Source organism: Doryrhamphus excisus, linkage group LG5 (genome assembly GCF_037039965.1).
Source record: "Doryrhamphus excisus strain RoL-2023G ecotype Guam linkage group LG5, RoL_Dexc_Guam_v1.1, whole genome shotgun sequence".
Lineage (NCBI taxonomy): Eukaryota > Metazoa > Chordata > Actinopteri > Syngnathiformes > Syngnathidae > Doryrhamphus > Doryrhamphus excisus.
In genome coordinates this window covers 17,285,685-17,303,648 of record NC_136361.1, presented here as the reverse complement: position 1 = coordinate 17,303,648, position 17,964 = coordinate 17,285,685, and the positions used below count along the sequence as shown (strand labels likewise).

The 17,964-nt window shown below is 41.8% G+C and overlaps 2 protein-coding genes across 2 annotated transcripts; one reads left to right on the top strand and one right to left on the bottom strand.

Moving 5' to 3' along the window:
* Nucleotides 1-4,595: 4,595 nt before the first annotated feature.
* On the bottom strand, nt 4,596-15,049 carry cyp4t8 (cytochrome P450, family 4, subfamily T, polypeptide 8). Its single transcript, XM_058053640.2, has 12 exons — nt 14,743-15,049; nt 14,489-14,633; nt 14,362-14,406; nt 14,152-14,279; nt 13,880-14,004; nt 13,647-13,801; nt 13,475-13,581; nt 8,358-8,548; nt 8,148-8,281; nt 8,012-8,076; nt 6,482-6,564; nt 4,596-6,338 (listed from the first exon to the last, which is right to left on the bottom strand). The coding sequence occupies exons 1-12, from the start codon at nt 14,929-14,931 to the stop codon at nt 6,167-6,169; spliced, it is 1,539 nt and encodes a 512-aa protein (XP_057909623.2). The 5' UTR covers nt 14,932-15,049; the 3' UTR covers nt 4,596-6,166.
* Nucleotides 14,823-17,059, top strand: med18 (mediator of RNA polymerase II transcription, subunit 18 homolog (yeast)). Its single transcript, XM_058053641.2, has 3 exons — nt 14,823-15,563; nt 15,656-15,759; nt 16,359-17,059. Exons 2-3 carry the CDS (start codon nt 15,687-15,689, stop codon nt 16,913-16,915), a joined length of 630 nt encoding a protein of 209 aa, XP_057909624.1. The 5' UTR covers nt 14,823-15,563; nt 15,656-15,686; the 3' UTR covers nt 16,916-17,059.
* Nucleotides 17,060-17,964: the final 905 nt, after the last annotated feature.

The window sequence follows — 17,964 nt, the reverse complement described above, 5'->3', positions numbered from 1 at the left end:
CATGATCCTGCGTCAGTTAAACTTGGTCCACAGTCGCCTATGCCTCGGGACATCCATGTACAGCATGTCAACATTTGGACAGCAATATTAAAATTGACATTTTGTTTATGATATTCCTTAGCATATTCCTTATGAAAGAGAATATCTGCACCCAAACTAAAATATCAAATTCCATTCAACTCTATCAAATGCCGTTTTAGCATCCAATTTAGGGGAGTAGCAGGTGGCCAAAAAGTGCTCTAGTTTTCGAGATACCCCTACCGGAGGTATAACAAGTCGTACTTGGTATCAAAATGTTCGTTAGAACCTCTACTTTTCAGAACTGGTGTTGTACTTTGAAAAAGTTGTGTATAACATAGTCAATTAACCCCTTTATTGCCGAAACACGCAAAAAAACGACACTTCCTCATACCTTCAATTTATTCAACCCAGTCACTATAAAACTTTGTTTGATGCCACTACAATGCTATTTCTTTATTAACAGAGGTCTGTGGATATCATCTGGACATCAGTGGTGGTGTAAAAATCCCAAGGGGGGTAGTCTGGGGCCCCAAAATGGGGATTTTAGCCCCTTTTTCTACTTTTTCTTCAGGAAAACACCCCTTGTGAGCCCAATTTCAACTCAGATAAGGAGTGTTTGGTATCAAAATGTTCGTTGGAACCTCTTCTTTTCAGAACTGGTGTTGTACTTTGAGAAAAATTTGTGTAACATGGTCAATTAACCCCTTTATTTCAGAAACACATTAAAAACGAAACTTCCGTACACCTTCAATTTCTTCGACCCAGTCACTATAAAACTTTGTTTGATCTCGATAAAGTGCTTTATTTCTTTTTAGCAAATGTCTGAAGAAACAATCTGTACACCAGTGGTGCAGTAAAAATCCCAGGGGGCTAGTCTTGGGCCCCCAAAACTTTTATCTTAGCCCCTTTTTTCTACTTTTTTTCAGGAAAAAGATCCTGTTGCAAACACCAGTGAATTTGTAACTGTACTCGGACTCTGAAGGTCACTTCAAAACTCGTTTACCTGTTTGAAACAGCTTAGCAGTATTTTCTTTACCAGTAAAAAAGTGCCTGCTACCAAATATTGACCAATGAGACCAATGCTAGTTTTCATCGCTTCTGCCATCCCCATCCCCATCCCCATTATCTTGCTCAACACGGACAGTATTCGGGCAGTCACTGCATTTGCATGCTTCGATGCACGGAAGTCCAACCTGGAGACATGGACATTTCGCTCCATCAATACAGCTTGAATCTTGACAGTACAGATGAGTGAGGTTCCTCAGATCACTGGGAGCCGATTCCTTCAAAGTTCGAATGCACACAAGGTTTTCTCCACTCTTGGTCCAGCCATATGCACAGGGGTCCCCAACTTCAGGTTTTGCTATGTGGCTGCTGCACCATACCATGGTCTGATATTTTGCCCGGAGTGCGTGCTGTTGAAAAGCATCCTCTGTAGGAGGGAGTGACACCACTGGCTTGTCGGTTGTTGATGAGTGGATGAGACGCAATTCATCCAAAGTTTTGCAATGTCTGTCCTTACGACCTTTGTAAATGAGGATACCGAATTTTCTTGCAGAATCCATTCCCACCTCTGGTCCAGGACTGTTGAATTCAGAAAGGCCTTTCAACTCATCTTGATGCTTTTGAAGCGCATTGAATGCAGTTCGTTTCCCTATTTTGAAAAATCCGCTAGTAGTGTCACATCCTGAAAGGGCGTGCATTGCTGGCAAAATGGAGCAGAGTAATGGCCCTACTTCTTCAGCAATCTTAGTCACTGGAATGAATCTCTCTTTTGTGGTGAATTTTCCGGCATGACCTGTGTGCATGTAGACCTCCCGACTCAACATTCCTCCACTCTGATAATGCAACAGCAACACAAGGACATCAGTGTCATCGCATCTGACGATGGTCCGTGGAAAGGAAGCTGAGTGTGTTGCATGTAACACAATTCTTGTGTCGGCTTCAGCTTGTGTCGAAGCCAGGTTCTCCATCGTACAAGGTCCTTCAGCAGATATTTGTTTCACTGTCTCTGGGTTCGGGTAACCCCCAGCAATCACCAGTGTTTTGTCTGGTGCAATCATGTCAGGTGCTCTCGCCTCTATATATTGACTAAGAAAATATATCAGTTCTGCTTTATTCTTTCCGGACTTGAGAAACTGTTTGTAGTTAGGAACTTTCCTATTCCCAATTACCTTGTGGGAAGCTCTATGTTCATGACTGTCCCCACGTCGTTGTCTTTCTCCTCCCTTGATGTTCAAGCTTGCATCTACATCATAACGGTCAAAGACCACCGTTTCGACTTCAATATGCAAGTCTGGATTTTTCAATAGTCTGGTCAGTCTTTTCAAGATGATCTGTCCCAAATCATCGAATGTCTGGAAGTGTGTTTCATTCACACTTTGTACAAGACTCATTCCATCAATTATGTATGCAGTTCGTGTGTAGGCTTCTGATTTCAGAACTGTTTCCTTCTGGCAACGTTCTTCAAGCTTGCTAGCAAGGTACAACACCAGTTCTGAAAAGAAGAGGTTCCAACGAACATTTTGATACCAAACACTCCTTATCTGAGTTGAAATTGGGCTCACAAGGGGTGTTTTCCTGAAGAAAAAGTAGAAAAAGGGGCTAAGATAAAAGTTTTGGGGGCCCAAGACTAGCCCCCTGGGATTTTTACACCACCACTGATGTCCAGATGATATCCACAGACCTCTACTAATAAAGAAATAGTCTTGTAGTGGTATCAAACAAAGTTTTATAGTGACTGGGTCGAAGAAATTGAAGGTGTACGGAAGTTTCGTTTTTAATGTGTTTCTGAAATAAAGGGGTTAATTGACCATGTTACACAAATTTTTCTCAAAGTACAACACCAGTTCTGAAAAGAAGAGGTTCCAACGAACATTTTGATACCAAACACTCCTTATCTGAGTTGAAATTGGGCTCACAAGGGGTGTTTTCCTGAAGAAAAAGTAGAAAAAGGGGCTAAAATCCCCATTTTGGGGCCCCAGACTACCCCCCTTGGGATTTTTACACCACCACTGATGTCCAGATGATATCCACAGACCTCTGTTAATAAAGAAATAGCATTGTAGTGGCATCAAACAAAGTTTTATAGTGCCTGGGTTGAATAAATTGAAGGTATGAGGAAGTGTCGTTTTTTTGCGTGTTTCGGCAATAAAGGGGTTAATTGACTATGTTATACACAACTTTTTCAAAGTACAACACCAGTTCTGAAAAGTAGAGGTTCTAACGAACATTTTGATACCAAGTACGACTTGTTATACCTCCGGTAGGGGTTCAGTGGATTTTTGGTACTGCTGCTACTGCACTAATTATATCACAGACTCTTGAGTGTTGGAACGACTTGTAAGATTAAAAAAACAATACCTATTTTGAACGAAGCTGGTTTGAGTTGCAACGATAAAAGACATTGGGTCGACAATCGCGATGCCGGTTTTCTCCAAAAAAAAAAAGAACCCAATTTAATTAACCACTCCTAGTATGGAGCAAAAATTCTGTTGCATATTCTTTCATAAAAACAAAATTTTTGCCTGTTTCTTATAAATCTACTGAGTTTCAGAGGTGAAGTTATCCTATTAAGATATACTTTGTGTCAACTTAGTCAGTTTGTCATTTTTTTTTTTCATAACCTGTCTATTGTAGATTCTCTCCCTCGTAAAGGCACAGTACACAGGCAAATTGTGTGTGTTATGTGGGGCGAGGCTTCCGTAGCAGAAAGAGGGTGACATATCATGCTTGAAGCACGTTTCAAAAGTTGCAAGAAAGTTTGTATTTCAGCAATGTATTTCAAAAAAACCTTTATGATTGTAATTACCGTATTTTCTGGACTATAAGTCGCCCTGGAGTATAAGTCGCACAAGGCCAAAAATGCATAATCAGGTAGAAAGTCCGGGTTTGCGGACTTGACCAAAACAGAAGGCGAGTTCTAACAATAAAAGAATAGACAACAGGCAGAATAGGTAAGATGGTTATTCAGCTACACAAAAAATAAACATGAACAGAAAAGGTGTCCAGTCTTTATGTAACATAAACCGTTTTTTTCATTTATGGTAATGGTAATGGTTTTATTTCATTTGAACATGCATCAGATTACCATTGAATGCATCATATAATCAGTTCACAGTTCCTCATGTCCGAAAGGAGTCGGAAGAAGCAGCGCTTATTAAATCCTACCCCTCCATCTGGTACTTTTACAATCAGTAACTGTTACATTTGTTCACTTCCTGCTTTCCATAATATAATTTAAGTTGTTTTTTTGTCACATACCGAAGTACAAGGTGATAGGACCATTTAATGACATAATGGGTACCATAGTAACCGTCAAAATAGTGAATTATAAGTCGCAGGAACTGCCAACCTATGAAAAAAAGTGTGACTTATAGTCCAGAAAATATGGTAATTAAAAATATGCAATGACTGTCTCCTACTGCAAGAACTACTAAGAAGCAGTGCCGCCGGCCACTAGAGGAAGCTCATGAACTCAGCATGGCAGCCATTGCCTAATGAAGTACTCTGGTGGGACTAATGCAATATGAGATAAAGCGGTAATGGTACTGGTCTTATATATATTTCTTTGGTGGTTGTTGTTGTTTTATTAAGTAATGACATCCTGTGATTCCCGATAGGTTTAAAAACTCATTGCGACTTTTCTCATCGCTCATGATTGGTTCCTGTCAAAGAGCTGCATTCTTCATAGAGACTGAGGGAACGTGTGGATGCTTTGTTTGGAAAGCAAACATGGACCAAGTAAGTTGTTACAGCTTCTTAGTACTCCTTGTCACACATTCTCCAGTGTTTAAGTTGCTTAAGCCAGAAAACAAACAGAGAGATCCTGCATCGGTTAACCTTCCTCTTGTGTTAGCTTTCTAGTATCACCTCATATATTAAAGGGTCGGTTTTGACCCATGTATTAAATCAGCTATAAAATACACTAAAAACAATAAGTTACCATCAAATTTGCTTCTCATCTCTTGGTTACCTTCTTAGGTTTCCTCACCCATGAAAATGTTCATTTAATACATTTGGTGTGGGCAAGTAGGCCTTTTTTTTGTCGCTATACCCCTCGATTTAAATTTCCAAAAATGGTAAAATGAACCTCAAAAGAATCATATTAATAAATTGAAGGTTCTTTTGTTACCTGGTTATTACTGAGGGATATATAGAACAGCTTCACCACCGGCAACTTCTTCATCTGACTCGCATCATCTGTGTCTTCTGGATCATACTCCACGTTGTCCTCCTGCTCATCTCAATGGCTATGCTGGTCTGTCCTCTCCGTAATGGCCACCAAATATTCGGTCCAGATCTTCTTTCCATGATCCAAATTGTAAATATGAAATCAGTCAGTCAAACGAGTGAATTCACCTCACAGGACTGGACATAGTTTTTCTGCTATTATACTGGAAAAGCGGTCAAAATGAGAACCCCCTAAAGCTTACATGATGAGAAAAGGAGCTAGTTGTAATTGTGTTGGCTAATTGTGCAATTATAATTTCAGTTTTGGCTCAAAATATTGCTTTATAATCATATTATTATTACCGGGTCGAAACCGACACTAACAATACAGTGGTCATAATTTCATTTTAAAATTAGTAAAAAAAAATTTTTTTGGTTTTATTTTGTTGAAATAGAGTTTCCTGACAAAGTCAAAAAGCCTTGATGCAATAAACAAATGTTATGTGATTCTTTTTATGCATTAAAATGTAAAACGGGTCGGTACCGATCCTAATACAAGAGGAAGGTTAAGTATGACCCATAGTACATGTCTTAGGACATCCATGTATAGACAATAGGAACGTGGACATTTTGCACAGGGTATTCTTTTCAGTGGAAAATTATGGCAAATATATTTATTTAGTAAATAAATGCCTTTTCAGAATCCAATTATATCACATCCTCTTGATTGTTGGAAAAATATACATTATATAGTAGTGTGTTGACTTCCATGATTAAAGAAAGAATGCTGCCATACTATTGCACCCTATAAAACTACTATGTAATAAATACAAAGCAGAAACATGTTGAGTAAAATAATCCAAAATAATCAAGTGTGTTATAGTATATAGTATTGGCATGTAAACAATATGTTAGGTTGAAGATTTCCTACGGTTATGATCCGATACTGTCGAAAATGAATGGCGCTTAGCTCTTAAGTGTTCATTGCTTTGATCTTAATATGGATGCCGTTGAGGGAGCGAAGCACCAGTTGTGCGATGAGCTTGGGCTTCCTCATCGGGTCATCTATTAACTGGAACCTCCTCAGCGTCAAGGCCACGACCACTTTCATCTCATTCATGGCAAAGTTCTGACCGATGCAGTTCCTAGTGAGCAGAATGGAGTAAAAATTTGAAGCGGTGAGTAAACGCACCCTGGTCACGCTTATAAATCGGTCCATTTATTGGTGGTGCTTTTTCAAATAGTTGAGAAGCTGCCTAGAAACAATCGCACAAGTGAATAAACAAACCTCGGGCCAGCAGAGAACGGCACAAATGCATGTGGTGACCGCTGGGAAATGTTCTCTGGCAGGAACCGAAGTGGGTCAAACACCTGTGGTGGCACAGTTGAAGGAAAAATAGGTCAGATGAAAAAATAGGTCATTTTTGGGAGGTTGTGTAACTTCAGGGCTCATGAAATTTATCTCTCAAGCCTATGATGATTCTCCCGTCAGAGTCAAGTCATGATAACACTCATGAGAACATGTTGAAAAGTAACATTAACCTGTCAAAATTCATTCATTCATTTTCTACCGCTTATCCTTATGCCCATCATTTACAATTCTGATGTGGAACACATACTATGTCTTTCACTTTTCTGTGCATTCTAAATATATAAAAAGAGATAAAAAGAAACTATTTCTAGATTTTATTTTTAGAATCATACAATTTTTTAATCATAACTTTTATTCTCATAGCATTCAGATTTTTCTTTCAATAGCAATATTTTCATTCATTCATTCATCCATTCATTTTCTACTGCTTTTTCCTCACGAGGATCGCGGGGGTGCTGGAGCCTATCCCAGCTGTCTTCGGGCGAGAGGCGGGGTACACCCTGGACTGGTCGCCAGCCAATCACAGGGCACATATAGACAAACAACCATTCACACTCACATTCATACCTATGGACAATTTGGAGTCGCTAATTAACCTAGCATGTTTTTGGAATGTGGGAGGAAACCGGAGTACCCGGAGAAAACCCACGCATGCACGGGGAGAACATGCAAACTCCACACAGAAATGGCCGAGAGTGGAATTGAACTATTTAATTATGAAATGCAAACTATCATGATATCACTCAAAATCCATTCATTCATTTTCTACTGCTTATCCTCATGGGGGGTGCTGGAGCCTATCCCAGCTGTCTTCGGGCGAGAGGCGGGGGAACACCCTGGACTGGTCGCCAGCCAATCACAGGGCACATATAGACAAACAACCATTCACACTCACATTCATACCTATGGACAATTTGGAGTCGCTAATTAACCTAGCATGTTTTTGGAATGTGGGAGGAAACCGGAGTACCCGGAGAAAACCCATGCATGCACGCCGAGAACATGCATGGAATTGAACTCGGGGTCTCCTAGCTGAGAGGCCTGCGTGCTAACCACTTGTCCTACCTGTCCAAATTTTATACCCAATTTCACAAAGCTTTCTCAAAACACAAAAAAGTGCATGTGCAAGTGCTTATGAATGTCATGCTTCACTCTGGAATTATAAGAAAAGTAAAACATTAAACTTTTATAGGTCTAGTTACAGTTTGACCAACGTCGTTCTTCACCCTGAATAAAAAAGTAAAACATTAAACTCAGTGTTTATACATCTTGTTAAAATTTGATCCAAGCTCTCTTGAAAAAAAAAAAAAAAAAGTGAAACCTTTCACTTTGTTGTTACATATCTGGACAATCGGCTATATCATTAGACTATGAAATTATTTTTGAGTGTCCTCCAACTGCTTGAGGACGCTTTGTTGCACCATCTGCCAAAACAAGCTTACTCACATGCGGGTTCTCCCAAACCATTGAATTCCGGTGAAGCGCAAACACACTTGCCCCAAGTAAACAACCTACAAACAGAAATGGATTCTCAGGTTCTCAGGTTCTATGTCTGTAAAGACTGTCCAAAGACTCAACTGACCTGCTGGCAAAGTCTTCCCATCAAAAAAAGTCATGGGTTTGGTACTTATTCTGGCAATTCCCGGTACAGGCGGGTATAGCCGTAATGATTCCTTGATGCACATGGTTGTATACGGCATTTTGCCGAGATCCTCCCTTGTGAAGACAGTACCTTGTTATCAACCAACATCTTGAACAAATACACCGAGGGTACCTGGAAGCACTATGTTACCACTCCATGTTGTCCTTTCCATCCAGGACCTGGTTGATCTCATCCCTGCACATTTGCTGGTGTTCTGGGTGGCAGGCGAGGGTGTAGAGGATGAAGGCGATCCCGCTGGCGGTGGTGTCATGGCCCTCGAACATGAAGGTGTCCACTTCTGCTCGTATGTCTTCATCTGAAAGTCCCTGCTGGTTTTCATCCTTGAAGGTTTGAGATTGTTGACGATAAAAAAGCAATGAATGGAAGGTCAGTATTATGGTTCCACATCATATGGTTCATCCTCATTGCATTCAATGTGAGGTGTAACCTGCAGGTTTTATCTTGGTAGGTTTCCACTTAGTCCTACTACTAACACTAACGCTCAAAAGTTTGGGATCACTTGGAATTTTTTTGGGCCAGTCTGAGACACGGCTTTTTCTTGGCAATCCTGCCATGAAGTCTGAAGTCCTGAATTTGCCCCTTCACTGTTGATATTGACACTGGTGTTTGACGGCGACTATTTATATAGTGACGACCTGTGAGGCGTCTTTGTCTTAAGCTACACACTCTCAGATATTTGTCTTCTTGCACAGTTGTGCATCGTTTTTATGTCCTTGTTAGACCCAGTTTGTGCTGCTCTATGAAGGGAGTAGTTAACAGCATGGTAAGAGATTCTTAGCTGGGTTTTCTAATAATCCATTAGCCTGATAAAATGATTAATTTGGATTAGCAGCCATACCAGGATATTGATGTAGGCCTCTATGCAAAAATGTTGATCATCTGATTCATTTTAATTGCTTGTGAAATGGATGGAAATGGTAATGGTTTTATTTCATTTGAACATGCATCAGATTACAATTGAATGCATCCCATAATCAGTTCACAGTTCCACATGTCCAAAAGGAGTAGGAAGAAGCAAAGCTTATTAAATCCTACCCCTCCATCTGGTACTTTTAGTACTGTAACTGTTACATTTGTTCACTTCCTGCTTTCCTAATATAGTTTACGTTTTTTTTTTTCTGTCACGTACCGAAGTACGAGGTGATATGACCATACAATGACATAAACATCAACTGCTTGTATTGTTATAATAATAATAATAATAATACATTTTATTTGTATAGCGCTTTTCAAGATACTCAAAGACACTTTACAAAAGAATGAAGTTGAATAAAACAAGTAAACAGAATAAAAGACACACCAAAATACAACATTCATTGGTTAATACATGAGTAAAAACATGAGTACAGTTAAAACATGAGTAAAAGCGGGGCGGGGCACAGCAGTCAGATATAAAAGGTTAGACGTTAAAAACAGATTTAAAGAGGTGGGTTTTGAGTTGTTTTTTAAAGGTGGGAAGGTCGGGGCAAGCACGGAGTGAATGGGGCAAAGAGTTCCAGAGGGTGGGGGCAGCGATGGTGAAGGCTCTGTCTCCCCAGGTCCGGAGCTTGGTCTTACAGGGGAGTGCCAGGAGGTTTGAGTCTGAGGAGCGAAGGGGACGCGGGGGATTATGTGGATTGAGGAGGTCTGTGAGATATGGGGGGGTCAGATCATGGAGGGCTTTGTAGGTGATGAGAAGAATTTTGAAGTGAATGCGTTGGGGGACGGGAAGCCAGTGGAGGTTTTGGAGGACAGAGGTAATGTGTTCTCGGGAGCGGGTGGAGGTGAGGAGGCGGGCAGCGGAGTTCTGAATATATTGTAGTTTGTTGAGGGTTTTGGACGGTGTACCGTAGAGAATGCTGTTGCAGTAGTCGATTCTGGAGGTGATGAATGCATGGATTAGGGATTCAGCGGCAGAGAATGTAAGTGATGGACGGAGTCGGGCTATGTTCTTAAGATGGAAGAATGCAGTCCGGGTTAACTGTTTGATGTGGGGTTCAAATGAAAGGGTGGGGTCTAAGAGGATACCGAGGTTGCAGATGAGCGGGGATGGAGTGAGGGTGGCGCTGTCAAATTGAAGATGGAAATTATGGGTGGGCGCTGTGGTGTTTTTGGGACCGATGATGATAATGTCTGTTTTGTCACTATTAAGTTTGAGAAAATGTTGTTCCATCCAAGTTTTTATATCAGCTAAGCAGTTGGTGAGGGTGGAGTAGATGTTGGAGGTGATGGAGGTGGTAGAAATGTATAATTGAATATCATCGGCGTAGCTGTGGAAATTGAGGCCATGTCGACGGATGATATTGCCAAGTGGAAGGATGTAGAGGATGAAGAGAAGAGGACCAAGCACCGAACCTTGGGGAACACCTTGAGGTAAAGGGGCTATGGAGGAGGAGCAGCTATTTATGTGCACAAACTGTTGACGATTGGTGAGGTATGATTGGAGCCAGGACAGAGCAGAATCGGTGATATTGAGGCTGGTTTTGAGGTGGGACAGGAGGATAGAGTGGCTAATGTCAAAGGCTGCGGTGAGGTCTAGGAGGATGAGGATGGTAAGATGGCCAGAATCGGAGGAGAGAAGAAGATCATTGGTGATTTTAAGAAGAGCTGTTTCAGTACTGTGTTTGGGACGGAAACCGGACTGGAAGGATTCAAACAGGCTGTTGGAGTTGAGGTGAGATTGAAGTTGAGCAGCTATGACACGTTCAAGGATTTTGGACAGGAAAGGGAGGTTGGATATGGGACGGAAATTGGAGAGGTTATTGGGATCGAGACCAGACTTTTTGAGTGTGGGGGTGATTGCCGCCAGCTTGAGAGACGGTGGGACGGATCCAGTGATAAGGGAGGAGTTAATGATACTTGTGATCAGCGGGGAGATGATGTGGAGGCAGGGTTTAATGAATGAAGAAGGGACAGGATCCAGGGAGCATGTTGGAGTCTTTATACCGGTTAGTATTTCAGTGAGTTGCATGGGTGAGATAGGTGTGAATTTGGAGAGTCGTTGGGTGGAGCCAGATAGCAGAGGGTCAGGGGGAAGCGAGTGAGCCGGGGGGGGTTTAGGGAGCTGTATATTTTGGTAATTTTGGACTGGAAGTAGGTTAAGAAGTTGTTGCATTTGGTGGTGGTGAAGGATGAGGAGGAGTTGTCATTTGGCTTTAGCAGTGTGTTGATTGTTGAAAAGAGGGATTTAGGATTGTTGGAACTAGATGTAATCAGATTGGAGTAGTATTGTGAGCGGGCAGTGTTTAAGGCATCTTTATATTGCTGTAGAAAATCTGTGTAAGCTTGGAGATGAACAGTTAGGCCAGATTTCTTGTACAGTCTCTCAAGCTGGCGTTTACGGGTCTTCATATTATGGAGCTGAGGGGTGTACCAGGGGGCAGTGTTTTGTGAATTGGCTCATCGTTCTGCATTGTTTGAGTTCCTTACTCAATCCATTCCATAGTTTGATTCCACATACTGAAATGCTGTGGCTTTTTAACATATTCCTAGCATATAAAATATTTGGAATGGAAAAAATTGTTTGTGAAATGCATGAAAATGTTTTTCTTTGGAAACACAGAATTTTGCAAATGATCCCCAACTTTTGAGCGGTAGTGCACTCTTCCTTCAATGCATTGAGAGATGTACAGTGCATCCGGAAAGTATTCACAGCGCTTCACTTTTTCTACATTTTGTCATTCCAAACTGAATTAAATTAATCTCTTACCTCAAAATTCTACACAAAATACTCCATTATGACAATGTGAAAAAATGTTTTTTTGACATGTTTTGAATTTATTAAAAATAGAAAACAAAAAAATCACATTTACATAAGTATTCACAGCCTTTGCCATGAAGCTCAAAATTGAGCTCAGGTGCATCTTTTTTCCACTGATCATCCTTGAGATCTTTCTACAGCTTAATTGGAGTCCACCTGCAGTAAATTCCGTTGATTGGACATGATTTGGAAATATAATAACTGTCTATATAAGGTCCCACAGTTGACTGTGCATGTCAGAGCACAAACACCAAGCATGAAGTCAAAAGAACTGTCTGTAGACCTGCGAGACAGGATTGTCTTGAGGCACAAATCTGGGGAAGGATACAGAAAAATTTCTGCTGCTTTGAAGGTCCTAATGAGCACAGTGGCCTCCATTATTCGTAAATGGAAGACGTTTGGAACCACCAGGACTCTTCCTAGAGCTGGCCGGCCTTCTAAACTGAGCGATCGGGGAAGAAGGGCCTTAGTCAGGGAGGTGACCAAGGCCCCGATGGTCACTCTGTCAGAGCTCCAGCGTTCCTCTGTGGAGAGAGGAGAGCCTTCCAGAAGGACAACCATCTCTGCAGCAATCCACCAATCAGGCCTGTATGGTAGAGTGGCCAGACGAAAGCCACTCCTTAGTAAAAGGAACATGGCAGCCCGTCTGGAATTTGCCAAAAAGCACCTGAATGACTCTCAGACCATGAGAAACAAAATTCTCTGGTCTGATGAGACAAAGATTGAACTCTTTGGTGTGAATGCCAGGCGCCATGTTTGGAGGAAACCAGGCACTGCTCATCACCAGGCCAATACCATCCCTACAGTGAAGCATGGTGGTGGCAGCGTGGGGATGTTTTTCAGCAGCAGGAACTGGCAGACTAGTCAGGATAGAAGGAAAATGAATGCAGCAATATATAGAGATATCCTGGATGAAAACCTGCTCCAGAGCGCTCTTGACCTCAGTAGACTGGTCATGTACCTTGACCATATAGACAGTAGACAGTAGCACACAGCCAAGATCTCAAAAGATTGGCTTCAGAACCACTCCGTGAATGTCCTGGAGTGGCCCAGCCAGAGTCCAGACTTGAATCCAATCGAACATCTCTGGAGAGATCTGAAAATGGCTGTGCACAGATGTCTCCCATCCAACCTGATGGAGCTTGAGACTTATTGCAAAGAAGAATGGGCCTAAAGATAGGTGTGCTAAACTTGTGGGATCATATTCAAAAAGACTTGAGGCTGTAATTGCTGCCAAAGGTGGATCAACAAAGTATTAAGCAAAGGCTGTGAATACTTATGTAAATGTGATTTTTTTGTTTTCTATTTTTAATAAATTCAAAACATGTCAAAAAAACCTTTTTTCACATTGTCATAATGGAGTATTTTGTGTAGAATTTTGAAGAGATTAATTTAATTCAGTTTGGAATGAGGCTTTAACATGACAAAATGTAGAAAAAGTGAAGCGCTGTGAATACTTTCCGGATGCACTGTATATGTAAAGAACAACTCTTCTTCTAAAACTTACTCTTGCAAGGAGAAGGATGTCTAAAAAGTCCAGGTTCCTCTTTTTTAAGATGTTGCCAGTGTCCTTTTCCCCCTTCAGGGCTTCTTTTCGCTTTCTAATCACGGCCTCTTTCAAAGACCAAGAGGAGGTATGATTGACATGCGGTGTGACATGTTGCCGTTTGCTGGCTTACCTGTGTGACTGTGAGCAACCTTGCAAGCTCTTCTGTATCTGAATCCATGTGGGCTGTGATGGAAGATGAAGTCGTTGTGATAAGGTAAGGTCCGTAAGCGCAAACTGATCAGATAACTGAGCTCATACACGGATTTGATGTACGTGTTTGTTCCGCTGTAACCAGAATATATGTTAAAAAAAACGTTCAAAACAAGGTTAGTAATGTACAGAACCCGTGCAGGTTAGGCTGACCTCTCAGTTTGACAGTTGCTGACGTAGCTGAACGCGCATTTCATAATGCTGTCCAACGCCATTAGACTCACATGTTCGAAGAGCTCGAAGGTCTCGCCGGTGCTTGAATAAATCTCCCATTTGTCCTGATGAGACCGAGTGCATTAGACTAGGCAGCATTCACAAGCTTAAACATGTCTGCTTTTAAATTGCAAAGTAGTTTATATTTCATCCAGAGTATTTTGAGGTCTTACTTTTGCGGCTACTGGGAGTCATGGTAAAATTTTACAAACCAGCATGGTTTTGACTGAATCCGACATCAGTCTTGTGTATGATTTCAGTATATCATAATGGAACCCCGGTGTCAGGAGCCTCCTGTGGCGGAACCATTTCTGACCACTAGACACCAGCAAGCCGTCGCCTGAGAATGGATGCAGGCAGGGTTTGAGTTAGTTGAGTAACTTCATCTTAACTCAATATTCAGTTGAAAAAGTATGTCTTACCGATCCAACTTTTTATGAATTTGTAGAAAAAATCATCTTTTGGTTCTGTAATTTAATGTAGAGACATCACATTTAAAAAGACTCCACTTGCCCTCATTCAAAGGTCAATAGAAACAAAAATAAACACCTGTTGTTTTCAGTATGCTTTTCACGTAATCTGGATGATGGCTGTTGAAATAACAAACAGATGGACCGAACCATACGGGGTATCCGTAGGGGTACTGCAACCCCCATTTCACAATCAAGTCAAAGTCAGTCCCATCCTGTTTAAACTGAAAGAGCAAATTGATGCTTTGGAGAAAGGTGTGCACATGACAATGCACACAGATTCATCAAGGTAATCGATCAAGCATATTAATGGATCATAATATTTTTTTTTACCTGTAGTGCGTTCCCAAACAACCAGTGTGCCGGAGGCCCCGGGAACGCGTCATAGTTTCGAGAGGTCCTTCTGATGTGCATTAACAGGACGATAACTTTGTGGACGACAGCAAGGAGGCAAAACAGAGCGAACGAGTACTGCACAAAGCCGCCCAGCTGAAGACCCCACAAAACCTCCGTGGTGAACATTGTTTTAAAAGTGGAGCTGAAACGGACTGCGACACTTGGCAGAAAAGTCCGCTCATCAACATTCGTGACAGCATTCTTCACTTTCGGGTGGGCGGTTCTGAATAAAAGGGTAACTTTCACATCCTCCGCCAGGTGTCAGTAATGCGCTGTTGAACTAATAGATGAAGTAGAAGAAGAGCACATTCCGTGTTTGGCTCGGCTTAACTTCCTTTGTGTGCTAACTTCGCTGTTGCTTCCTTGGCAGAAGTTAAATTTTTTAAAGCTTAATTTGAAAAACTTTACATCTTGATGTCACATATAGTATCTAACCGTGCGTATATGTGTCGTGTATGCTAGTTAGCTCACTAGATAGCAAGGCTACATGTCTGCTGATTAAATTAGCAATTAGCTCAGTTTTCTTTCTTCATTGGAATACATCGTAGCCTGAATATATTCTCTAACAGGCGGTGCTATAGAATTTTTATTCAAAAACCCCTATTTATCTATTTTGACCTATTTATCGTGTTGAGAGCCGGTTAGCTACGTGCTAGTTAGCTCATGGTGGCTAGCAATGCTACGCTTATGAGCAGACGCTAGGTATTCTAGCTTGGACAGTCTTGGCTTTTGCTGTGCAGGTGAACCTCCCGGATCTGGTAATTATATCAAATTGTATTTAATTACATAGCTAGTTTGTCTAACGATGGTCAATGTGAAGCTCATCATTTTTTTTTTAATTATTCACCAGTTACACACTTAAAAGACGCTCCTGAGAAGAGATGGAGGCTCCTCCTGTCACTGTGATGCCCATCACCGGTGGCACCATCAACATGATGGAGTATCTGTTGCAAGGTGAGACACATCTGATGACATCTATTGGAAGTAAACAAAAATAAACACAAAATACATTACAGAGGCAGTGCTGTGAAATTATGTTTCATAAACCACAATGATACAAAAAACATACCCATTGTATTGCTTTTATTGCTCTTTTTGTACTGTATGTAGTCACTCCATCCATCCGAACAAAATGGATCAAAACATGTTTGGGATTAATTCGATCCCACCGTTTGGTTTCTCTGTGTGGAGTTTGCATGTTCTCCCTGTGTGTGTGTGTGGGTTTTCTCCGGGTACTCCGGTTAATTGGTGACTCCAAATTGTCCATAGGTATGAATGTGAGTGTGAATGGTTGTTTGTCTATATGTGCCCTGTGATTGGCTGGCAACCAGTCCAGGGATTACCACCTCGCGCCCAAAGACAGCTGGCATAGGCTCCGGCATGCCTGTGACCTCTATAGAAGATGGATGTTAGGGATTCTATAATCATTAAGTGCAGGTCCTGACCTTGTGTTTTGAAGTTATGTTTATACCCAAAACAAAACAGGAGCACCTAAAAAGTGTGTTTTAAGGATAAACTCATTACACCATATTCTGTATATTGGTCACCTTTAGGAAGTGTGTTTGACCAGGCCCTGGAAAGCCTCTTGCATCGACTGCGAGGCCTGTGCGACAACATTGAACCAGAGGCCTTTACAGACCACGAGCTGGTTTACCTCCTGAAAGGCCAACAAGGCAACCCGTTTATCCTCCGCGCCCGCCGCTCTCTCGCTCACCCCACAGCTCCCTGGCACCTACGCTACCTGGGACAGCCAGAATTGGGAGACAAGAGCCGGCATGCTCTGGTACGCAACTGTGTGGACGTGGCGGCCTCGCACAGCTTGCCCGAGTTCCTCAATGAGATGGGCTTCCGCATGGATCATGAGTTTGTCGCCAACGGACATATATTCCGCAAAGGTACAATGAAAGTTGTCGTCAGCAAGCTATCACGCATTTTGGTACCGGGAAACACGGACAACACGGAACGCCTGTCGCTGTCGTACTTGGTGGAACTGAGTGTGTTGGCGCCGGCCGGGCAGGACACAGTATCCGAGGATATGCGTGGTTTTGCGGAGCAACTCAAACCCTTGGTACACCTGGAGAAGATTGACCCCAGCAAACAGAGACATTGACAGACTCAACGGACATGCGAGATCTTTTCACTTTTTTCCCACTTAGTCTAGATGTTACATGACATTAAATGCACCACCTGACTAAATTACTTGTTTGGAGGATTTTGTCACATTAACCATTTTTGCTACATATAGTTAAAAAAAGTGGTAACTATTGATCATGTTATACAATACTATTTATCATATATGTATACAGTGAAGAAAATAAGTATTTGAACACCCTGCTATTTTGCTATTTCTCCCACTTAGAAATCATGGAGGGGTCTGAAATTTTCATCGTAGGTGCATGTCCACTGTGAGAGAGATAAACTAAAAAGAAAAATCCAGAAATCACAATGCATGATTTTTTAACAATTTATTTGTGTGATACAGCTGCAAATAAGTATTTGAACACCTGAGAAAATGAATGTTAATATTTGGTACAGTAGCCTTTGTTTGCTATTACAGAGGTCAAACGTTTCCTGTAGTTTTTCACCAGGTTTGCACACACTGCAGGAGGGATCTTGGCCCACTCCTCCACACAGATCTTCTCTAGATCAGTCAGGTTTCTGGGCTGTCGCTGAGAAACACGGAGTTTGAGCTCCCTCCAAAGATTTTCGATTGGGTTCAGGTCTGGAGACTGGCTGGGCCATGCTAGAACCTTGATATGCTTCTTACGGAGCCACTCCTTGGTTTTCCTGGCTGTGTGCTTCGGGTCGTTGTCGTGTTGGAAGACCCAGCCACGACCCATCTTCAATGCTCTGACAGAGGGAAGGAGGTTGTTCCCCAAAATCTCACAATACACGGCCCCAGTCATCCTCTCTTTAATGCAGTGCACTCGTCCTGTCCCATGTGCAGAAAAACACCCCCAAAGCATGATGCTACCACCCCCATGCTTCACAGTAGGGATGGTGTTCTTCGGATTGTACTCTTCATTCTTCTTCCTCCAAACACGCTTATTGGAATTATGACCAAAAAGTTCTATTTTGGTCTCATCTGACCATAAAACTTTCTCCCATGACTCCTCTGTATCATCCAAATGGTCATATGCAAACTTAAGACGGGCCTTG